The sequence below is a fragment of the Etheostoma cragini genome, chromosome 12 (genome assembly GCF_013103735.1).
Source record: "Etheostoma cragini isolate CJK2018 chromosome 12, CSU_Ecrag_1.0, whole genome shotgun sequence".
NCBI classification, from domain to species: domain Eukaryota; kingdom Metazoa; phylum Chordata; class Actinopteri; order Perciformes; family Percidae; genus Etheostoma; species Etheostoma cragini.
In genome coordinates, this window is record NC_048418.1 from 154820 (window position 1) to 165794 (window position 10975).

The 10975-nt window shown below is 44.2% G+C and overlaps 1 protein-coding gene across 1 annotated transcript; it reads right to left on the reverse strand.

Annotated features, from left to right (window-relative positions):
- Positions 1 to 5849: 5849 nt before the first annotated feature.
- On the reverse strand, positions 5850 to 10496 carry LOC117953909 (cytochrome P450 7B1). The gene is made up of 5 exons (XM_034887348.1): positions 10357 to 10496; positions 9335 to 9919; positions 8652 to 8858; positions 8318 to 8496; positions 5850 to 6565 (listed from the first exon to the last, which is right to left on the reverse strand). The coding sequence occupies exons 2-5, from the start codon at positions 9909 to 9911 to the stop codon at positions 6278 to 6280; spliced, it is 1251 nt and encodes a 416-aa protein (XP_034743239.1). The 5' UTR covers positions 9912 to 9919; positions 10357 to 10496; the 3' UTR covers positions 5850 to 6277.
- Between the last annotated feature and the right edge of the window lie 479 nt (positions 10497 to 10975).

Genomic DNA, 10975 nt, shown 5'->3' on the forward strand with positions numbered 1-10975 from the left:
GGTTCCCCCCCGCCGCTCCTCCTCCTCCGGAGTACCCGAGTCCAGTAACTCCCGGTACCGGCCCGCCGCCGCCGCCGCCGTCTTCTACCGACATAACACCATCACACAATCAGGTTCCTCCATTATACAGCACGGGAATAAAACAGCTGAATGTGATTAAAGAGAGAATTAAAAACAATCATGTGGAAATTAAGCTTAATGCCGAAGTTAAAAATTAGGAAAAATCCACTTTTAAAAGGAAATACATTTTCTTTGTGAATGAAAAATGTTTCTTAAATAAATAAATGTTCTTCCTTAAAATACAGGGGGCAAAATAAAAAAGACAAACATTGGAAAAAAGTGTTGAAAAAAGGACAAAAACGCAAGAAAAAGTTAAAAACATCAATAAAAAAATGTCAATTTCGACGAGAAGACAACACAAGGGAAAATGTATCTATTTTAATTTTATGAATTTGATTTTATTAAAAATGTTTTTTTATTTTTACAAATTTTTATTTTTATTGAATAAATTAATTACCCATCAAAGGAGAACCAAAGGCGCCAAAACACAACCGGGTCAACCGTACCTGATTCAGTTTTGACTAGCAGGTGGGGGGGCAGAGGACCGCTGGAGGGGAGGCACCCAAAGCCCCCGTCCGCCCCCCCGGGGCCCCCCCCGTCGGGTTGGTCGCCGCCCGGAGCGATCACCTGGAGACACAAGACCCCAACGTTTAAATAAAAACCTCTAAACATCAAGAGACGTCAGAGACCCGGCTCCTACCATCAGGTCACTGCTTCACTAAGCAAGGACCTTCCAGGACCTTCCAGGACTTTTCAATGAGTTTCCATGACTTTTACATGACTTTCTCAATGGCTTTTCAATGACTTTTTAAAGACTCTTCAATGACCTTCCAGGACTTTTTCAGGACATTTCCAGGACTTTCAATGACCTTCCAGGACTTATGACATAACTGACAACAGTGGCCGGGTTGGTCCAACCCGGCCACTGTTAAAGGTAAAGCGGGGGCACAGAAACTTTGAGGTTTATTCCTCGACGCAGAGGTCCAGGTTTCGAATCAGACCTGTGATGATTTCCTGCATGCCCCCCCACTCAGCTGTCCTATCAAATAAAGGCGGAAAAGCCCAAAAAAAATACTACGCACAAACAGATTTGTGTAGCCAATATGAAAAGAACAACTTCTATGTATTAAAATATTTGTTCTTGTATTTTATCCTAGTATTATTTCATGTATATTGTATGTATGTATATAGTCTCCTAGTATTTCATTATATTTATATTCTGTGCTGTGGGACTGATTTTGCTGCTGGAACGCTATAATATCCCATTTTATTAGGGTCAATACATATCCATCCATCCATCCATCCATCCATCCTAAACACCGTGCTGACCCCAACAGCCGGGACCTCTGCCGCGCTGATCTCCCCGACCCGGACCAGGTAGCTGACGAAGTCCCTGGCGGCGTTGGTCTGAGCGTCCTTCTTGTTGGTGGAGTTCCCCATCCCGATGTAGTTGTAGCTGTCAACCCGGACCTGGACACAGAGTTAGTACACGTTATAACTAACCCACCAGACTCCATGTAAATAATCACTACTTTTAGCATGTATAGAGCAGCATATCTCCACCAGACTCCATGTAAATAATCACTACTTTTAGCGTGTATAGAGCAGCATATCTCCACCAGACTCCATGTAAATAATCACTACTTTTAGCGTGTATAGAGCAGCATATCTCCACCAGACTCCATGTAAATAATCACTACTTTTAGCGTTTATAGAGCAGCATATCTCCACGAACCAAGATGGCTTTTAGTAGTTTTATTTAGTTTCTGTCCACTTTGAATGAAGTGTGTTTTACGATGATTAAAGTAGTGATTATTTACATGGAGTCTGGTGGGTTTAGGCGAACCCAAAGCAGGGTTGCCAATGTCAAAGACTGTTGTTCCCATCAGTCACTTGGAGCCAAAAACACTCAAAGTTACAGATCCCTCACCTCACATAAGAACTTCTGTCTGTTTTTGTTCCCTGCAGCCCGGATGTCGTAGCTGGGAGTCAGCTTCTTCTTCCCCAGCCAGGCGTACAGGAAGTTCTTGATGTCCGCCATGGAGGACTTTCCTCCTCTGAAGAACCTTTAATCTGACAAATGGAAACTTCTTCAGACTCAATGCCACTAGCGTTTTTGGGGATGTAATCCAATGCTGTACGTTTTTACATTTGTCACTTTTTTGACATTTTTGTCACTTTGTTCGGCATTTTGTAACATTTTAGGTCGTGTTTTTTGACCCTGTTGTTTCTTTCGCCCGATGTTTTTGTCACTTTTTCAACATTTGTCGACTTTTCTGAGCCTTTTGAAATTTTTGTGTATTTTTCCCCAAATTTTTAAAGTTTTTTTTATTTTACATTTCTTTTTTTGTTTTGACATATTGGCACTTTTTCACATTTTGGGTCGTCTTTTTCGACCATTTTGTGTCTTTCCCCCAACGTTGTTTCGACAATGATTGTCGACTATGGCAGATTAAGACAATCACTTTAATTTGTCTGTTTTATAAATTGAGTTTAGCGTACAGTTCTCAAGAATAAAATAAAATGTAAAGATTACTTACTATTGAGTTCAAAAGACCAAAGGAACGACAACAGCTGCTTACTGCCAGAAATCACAACCAAACTCCATACATAAATCTAATTATTTCATGGGTTTCTAACCTGTGAATTATACTCGACTGTGATGTAGTGATTAAATACTTTTTATGAATGAATACAATCTTTAAAGGGATTCGGGATAGAAAGTAAGACAGAAAAAAGTTTATTCAAGCAGACCCTACTGGTATGTGAAAGGTCCTGTGGCGCGGCAGATTAAGACACTCGCTTTAATACGTCCGTTTTTTATATTGAGGCTGGCAGTTCTCAATATATCTATAAAATGCAATGTAAAAATTACTTAGTCTTAAGTTTAAAGGCAAAAAGGAACAATACATAGATACATACTATGATACAAAAGAACGACAACAATGGCTTACTGACAGACCTCGGAAAAAGAAACTCGCAACCAAACTCCATACATAAATCTAATTATTGTTTTGTATTCTAACCTGTGAATTAAACTCGACAGTGATGTAGTGATTAAAAACTTTTTTATGAATGAATACAATCTTTAAATGGATTCGGGATAGAAACAAAGACAGAAAAAAAGGATATTTAAGCAGAAGACCCCAGCTACTGATTTAATAAAAGCAAGCATAAACCATTCGGCAGACAGAGACACTCGCTTTAATTTGCCTGTTTTTTAAATGGAGTATGGCGTGCAGTTGTAGAAGAACAATATAAAAACGTGTGAAATGCAACATTATAAAAGCCAAAGTTTAATTGCGTTAATGCAGCTTAAGATTGATTAGCAATCCACTCTACTGCAATCTTTGCATGCGTGCTAAGCTAACGTTAGCTTTTCGCAAGCTAGCGTTAAATGATTTGTTTTGCCGCCAATTTATTCCATGCATAAGTTTCACAAGTAAGTACAGAAATTAACGTATTACCAGTGGTTTAAATACCTGTAAAGGCCAGTAAAGCTAACCGTTCATTCAACAGAAACCGGTGGTTCGGCTTGTTGTCGTCGGCTACACCGTCTCTGGCTCGGACTTCCTCCCGATGTTGATGCCCGCTGGACGGCTTCGCTCAGTGGCGCCCCCGCCCCCTGCTGGACGGGAGGGGGATCACACTCTGGTCTGATTACAGACTGTTGGTATTAATATTGATAATACAGTCAATGGTTGGAATGCACTAAGCTCATATATCTCATTATCATAAGCTTTACCCGGCTCAAAGTCACCTTTTCTCAGCAAAATTTAGGGAAATCATAAAATATCTCAGAAGAGGAACTGGATAATCAGCAGAACTTATTGTTAGTGAATTTAAGATCATATTTTTTCTATAAAAGTTCAGTAAATCTTGTGTGTCTGTGCGTGTGTCTTTCTGTATGTGTGTATGTCTCCATGTACGTGTGTCTGTGTGTGTATGTGTGTATGTGTGCGTGTTTGTGCGTCTGTGTCTGTCTGTGTATGTGTGTATGTCTCCGTGTGTGTGTCTGTATCTGTCTGTGTTTGTGTGTATGTGTGTCCGTGTGTGTGTGTCTGTCTATGTCTTTGTGCATATATGTGTGCCTGTTTATGCGTGTGTGCGTGTGTTTGTCTCCGTGTGTGTGTGTCTGTCTGTCTGTGTGCATGTGTGTGTCTGTGTATGCGTGTGCATCCTGTCAGTGTTTTGTTTCTACATCTTTTATTAAATGTGTTTCCTTTTGAACAATAAAAAAAAAGTGCTTAAAATGTATAATTTAATGTAATCTGAATCATAAAAAGCTTCACATGAGAAACATGTTTTGTATGTGAAAAATTATTTATTCTTACATCTTTACAGTGCTTCACGGGGTTAATTCAGCCAAGAATGCATCATTCTACACAGAGGAGTGAAGTATTGAACAAAACAAAAGGACATACAGTAATTGAAGTATCATAATAATACACAAAAACATTATTATTGGTCCGAGCTGCCAAGTTGATCTGTTTGACTATCAAAAAACAAAATTATCTGTATTAGTTATTAAAGGGTAACTTGTGTCTAAGTGATTGATGGGAACAACAATCTTTGAATTTGCTCCAGAAAAAACTAGTTTCCATCCACTAAAAGTTGTGTTGTTGTTGCTGACAGACTCATATTATTATTCTAAGTGTGTGACAACATTATGGGATGGATCCCTACAGAGATAGACCTTTTAGTTAAAGAGGAAGATCCTTTTAGTTTAACATGAAACAGAAATCACCATCACCAAACCCACCAGACTCCATGTAAATAATCACTACTTTTAGTGTGTATTGAGCAGCATATCTCCACCAGACTCCATGTAAATAATCACTACTTTTAGCATCATAAAACTCACTTCATCCAAAGTGGACAATAACTAAATAAAACTACCAAAAGCCATCTTGGTTCATCTTTCCACTGTTCCACTGTCTTTCCACATGCTGCTCTATACACGCTAAAAGTAGTGATTATTTACATGGAGTCTGGTGGAGATATGCTGCTCTATACACACTAAAAGTAGTGATTATTTACATGGAGTCTGGTGGAGATATGCTGCTCTATACACGCTAAAAGTAGTGATTATATACATGGAGTCTGGTGGAAATATGCTCAAAACTGGACCAAATTCAAAGAGTTTTGTTCACTTCAGTCACTTAAACACAAGCATGGCCAAGTAGGATTGTAACAAGGTTTGAAAAAAAACCCAAACTACCCTCTAATAAATGTAAAATGTGACCTTAGAGCTCCAGATTTCCTGGACACTGTCACCGCTAAGGCACCTGAATGTCAAAGTAATATTTAATAACAAAGTAGTCTACATAAACAGTACAGATTAAAAGATTAAATACAAGTTATTACTGCTCAGTCAGTAGGGTCGCTGGTTCAAAGTATGGTGGTGGACTGGTAGCTTGAGAGCAAGGCACTGAACCCCCAACTGCCCGGGGCGCCTGTTAATGCCCCCCCCACACTCTGACATCTCTCCATTAGTGCATGTATAGGACCTGAGCATGTGTGTGTAGTTCAGGCCTGTGTGGGATTTTTGTAATAACAACATAGTGAAAATAGTAATTTCCTCTTGTGGGATTAACAAATTATACAGTATTATTATTGTTGCAAAATAGTCACATACATGTATGTTAGCAGAAAGTTAAAAAATGTTGCGTTCACTTCCCACAAGAGAAGCCATTTCCCCCTGTTGCCATGGAAACGTTACGAAGTGACAGCAACAATCACAAAAAAACTACGTTTTTTTTCTGGAAATTTCCGTTTAGTGTTTTATATATACGCTGATATCAGTGCTCAGTTTCTTATTTTCACCTCGGTATAATCTGATGTTCCTATGAGAGAATGGCTCAATATACAGGTAGGGGCATGACATGGTGACATGACATGGTGACATGGGGACATGACATGACATGGGGACATGGTGACATGACATGGAGACATGGTGACATGACATGGGGACATGACATGGTGACATGACATTACATGGTGACATGACATGGTGTCATGGTGACATGACATGGTGACATGACATGGTGACACGGTGACATGTCATGGTGACATGGTGACGTGACATGGTGACATGGTGATATAACATGACATGGTGACATGGTGATATAACATGACATGGTGACATGGTGACAGACGGTTAGCGGCAGGACCGTTAGCGGGCGGACCGTTAGCGGGAGCGGGAGACCGTTAGCGGTCAGATGGCTTTGTAGCGGAAGCGGACGTCGGCGGCGGGCAGCATGATGCCCAGCCCGGCGCGGCTCTGGTCCAGCGTGGCGCGGCTCTGGTCCTCTTCCAGCTGCAGGTCGAAGTAGAGCAGCAGCAGACACACAAACTGTTTGATCTCGTTCATGGCGAAGTAGCGCCCGGGACACATGGTGGAACCGGAGCCGAACGGCATCAGGTAATGCTTAAGCTTCTGTCCGGCTTTGTAGAAGTCCGTCTTCAGCCGGCCGTCCTGGACGTAGCGGTCCGCTCGGAACGACTGGCACAAAAACGACAACAGAGACTGTTTGTTAACAAAAAAAACAAGCACAGGCTAATTACTGCTAAATAACATGCTAGTTCAGTGTGCCGATGTGCTGCAATAGCAGCAATCGATACACTGACTATTATCGCCCATACTTATTATTATTCTTCCACCTGATTTTTGCCCCGCTACTAGTCCCGGAGCAATGCCAACACTCGCACACAAAATACATCGAAACGTGTGTAATGATCGGGAATGGGGTGCTATGACTTTTCTTAGAGATTTGCCACGCGGTTTTCACGAAATCTGCAAAACAAGGTGAATAATGTCTCATTGAATTGAATGGGAAATGTTCGGGAAATCACTCAACATCGCTCAAAACCCCCCCTCTTTGGGACCGTGCTGTATCGCCATACTTTAACGTAGAAACATGATTAAAAGTTTAAACCGAAGACAAGACTTTGGTGTTTATTGGGCTGAATGGGCGTTCAGATATCAAGCCCGGTTTCTCCAAAATCCCAGTTTACGTATCGTCCCGTTTTCAGACCGGCTCAGATTTTCCAATGTGTGTGTATGTTGTGAATGTTGAGGCTAGAGTGGAGAACAGAGTAGGGAGATTAAAAAAATCATCTAGGTTCTCTCTCTATAACTTGCTCCCACACCAACGATTTTAACTTGTCATGGCCAATTTATACATCAAAACGTAGGTATTCTTGTTTAGTTTCAGCTAACGTGCTCATGTATGCGATATCAATTATATTTTTCGCTCAGCAATCTTTCAAATGACAACAGGGCAGCACGGTGGCTAAGTGGTTAGCACTTCTGCCTCACAGCAAGAAGGTGCTTGGTTCGAATCCAGGTCGTTCCGGGCCTTTCTGTGTGGAGTTTGCATGTTCTCCCCGTGTTTGCGTGGGTTTCCTCCGGGTGCTCCGGTTTCTTCCCACCATAAAAGACATCCATCCTAGGTAGGACTACAGTTGGAAACTAGCCAATTGGCTAACACTGGCGCATTTACAGTAATGTTCATTAACATGCATTGTCCTAATCAAATAAATAAAATAAAAAAATAACAGTAACAGCAGAGCGAAGCACTTTTTTACATCGCTGATACGGCCACATGTTTAAGTTTATCCACATAAATATTATATCAATACGTTCACAAAGGCCTTCTGGTGCCCACGAGAGCATTATTTTATTGATAGCTAGTATCCCTTTGATGATAGGATCATTTGTTTGAGAGCTTGTTCAGTGTCTGAATAGCTGGTGACAGCAGGTGCCAGGTGCAGTCGTTAACTGGTTACAGATCAAAGAGATGACATCACAGAGATGAAAGGCTTCCTATTGGTCCTTAGTAACCAGGTAACCATACTCTGTATGTCTGTCTGTCAACATCTATCTGTCTCCCTCTCTCTCAGACACACAGACAGACACACACACACACGTCCTAACGTCTTAATTAGGTTTTAAAGAGTTATATCTCTGAAAGTTAAGACACTTATTATTTTTCATTAAGTTTTATTTGTATTTGCACCAAGTAGGAGGCACACTGATAACATTTCTGCGGAATTTTCTAGTTAACATTAACATAGACACAGGCTAATTACGGCTAACTAACATGCTAGTTAACATGAACATACACACAGGCTATTTACTGCAAACTTCACCATGTACTCCATCACCGGAAAGGAGCTTCTAAAAGACTTCACTGGTCTCCAGGGAAACAACCAGACCTGTTGGTCCACTTCTGTTACTGTGTATGGGGGCTACCTGCGGCTGGTCGTAGATGTCGGGGTCCATGTGCATGCTCTGGGGGTACAGGGCGATGAAGTCCCCCTTCCTGATGCCCACGGAGCGCTCGGCGCCCAGCGACAGGCTGAAGTCCTCCTGAGCAACGCGGATGTTCATGGAGGCCGAGGACAGGCGGAGACTCTCGTTGATGGCGCTCTCTGTGGAGATGTGTGTATTATGTATAGTATTCAGGTCCTATACTGCAGTAAAAATACTGATAAAACACTGTGAAACTACTCTGTAATGTAATATCTGTAATGCATCTGTGAGTGCACGTGAGAGTGTCTGAGTGCACGTGAGAGTGTGTGAGTACCGAGATAGACCAGTTTCTCCAGCTGCCCCCGGTCCAGGACCAGGTCCACGTCTCCGTTGAACTGGTCTGCGTGGAGCCCTAGCACGGCGAGGACCTCCTGGCGGACGCGCTGCAGCGCCCCCCGGTGGCTCGCCAGGTGGTACACGGCCCAGAAGGAGGCGGGGACGGTGTTCCCCACCGACGCCCACAGGATGGCGAAGTGGTGCGCTGAGCATACAAACACAACTTTATTTACAAATGGACACGGACGGTTCTAATACAGCTCCACCAAGTTCTGAAACATGGTTGCAGTGCTCTGCTACACCCTCCTACACCCTACTACACCCTACTACGCCCTGCAGTGCCTTGCTACACCCTGCAGTGCCCTGCAGTGCCTTGCAGTGCCTTGCTACACCCTGCAGTGCCTTGCTGTGCCTTGCAGTGCCCTGCTACACCCTGCTACACCCTGCAGTGCCCTGCTACACCCTGCTACACCCTGCAGTGCCCTGCTACACCCTGCAGTGCCCTGCTACACCCTCCTACACCCTGCAGTGTCCTGCTACACCCTGCAGTGCCCTGCTACACCCTCCTACACCCTGCAGTGCCCTGCTACACCCTGCTACACCCTGCAGTGTCCTGCTACACCCTGCTACACCCTGCTACACCCTGCAGTGCCCTGCTACACCCTGCTACACCCTGGTTACCTGCTTTATCGACGTCCCTCAGCGCTCCGTGCTGCTCGAACAGCTCCGCCCGCGTCCTGATGAACTCCGACGTGCCGGACCAGCAGGACATCCTGTGCGGCAGGAAGTAGCCGATCAGCTTGTCGCGGACGGCCTTGGTGCGGCCCAGCAGCCGGACGGGGACGCCGGCGATGAGCAGCGGGAACATGTTGTCGAAGCGGACGAAGTCGTCCCGCAGGGCGGCCATGTCGCCATGGCGACGAGCCGGCGGCCGGCCGTACATGGTGAGGAACGTGGCCTCGAACATCACCGCGTTGCAGAAGTCGTACAGGGCGGCGCGGCGCCACGCGCCCCGCTCGCCCAGGTGATCCTGGCGCAACACCAGCATGAGGTTACCCATCATGCTCTCTGTCAGCGCCGCCAGGTTGTCCCCCTGGAGCAGTTTGAAGGTGCGGTAGATCTGGTCCTGCAGGGCCGGGACCACGACCGGGTAGCCGAAGGTGACGGGCGCCACCTTGGCGGCGAACTCGTGGAAGTCCAGCTGGCGGCCATGTTTGATGATGCTGGGGTACAGTAACGGGTCCATGATGAAGGTCATGTATTTACCTGCAGGGGACAGGACGCCAGCAACATGAGGGACAGACATTATGGACACCAGGATCCTAAGATCATATAATCCTAGACTGTCTCCACTTATTGTCCACAGTGGTTTACTGTTTTATGGTTAGGGCTAGAAAAGGAGGGAGAGAGAGAAAGAGAGAGACAGAGAGAGAGAGAGAGAGAAAGAGAGAGACAGAGAGAGAGAGAGAGAGAGAGAGAGAGAGAGAGAGAGAGAGAGAGAGAGAGAGAGAGAGAGAGAGAGAGAGAGAGAGAGAGAGAGAGAGAGAGAGAGAGAGAGAGAGAGAGAGAGAGAGAGAGAGAGAGAGAGAGAGAGACAGAGAGAGAGAGAGAGACAGAGAGAGAGAGAGAGACAGAGAGAGAGAGAGAGAGCGGTGTGAAATCCTCCTGTTAACTCGCCCTAAGTGAGGAAGCTAAACACCAACCTGCTAAGTGAACCGTGAAAACGTCTCCGAACTTCTTCTTCTGTGTTTCCAGAAACTTGTAGGCATCTTGTCCAAACTCCAGAGCCTTCCCAATGAAGGGGATCCAGCCTTTAATGAGCGGCGGCTCCCCGTCCCTTCTGCAGAACACACCAACCACCAGTCAGGTTCAAGTCAAGGGGGGGTAAATAATCACTACTTTTAGCTTGTATAGAGCAGCATATCTCCACCAGTCTCCATGTAAATAATCACTACTTTTAGTGTGTATAGAGCAGCATATCTCCACCAGACTCCATGTAAATAATCACTACTTTTAGCGTGTATAGAGCAGCATATCTCCACCAGACTCTGGGCCCCATGTTCCTATGTTTTTGTGTATAATATATATAAAGCTTTCGATGCAGACAGAGGTTCATATTACAAATCATAAAGTATAAAAAGAAGATTCAAATATACAAACTAATTCCATATTCGCCTGTAGGATATACAGGCTATTGCACCAATGGCGTCTTAACCTAGAAGTGAATCTATAACAGCTTTAAGTGACGGATGGGAACAACAATCTCTGACATTGGTCCAGTATTAAGAGACATCTCTGCAGTCGGCAGAGGAGAAACAAGCT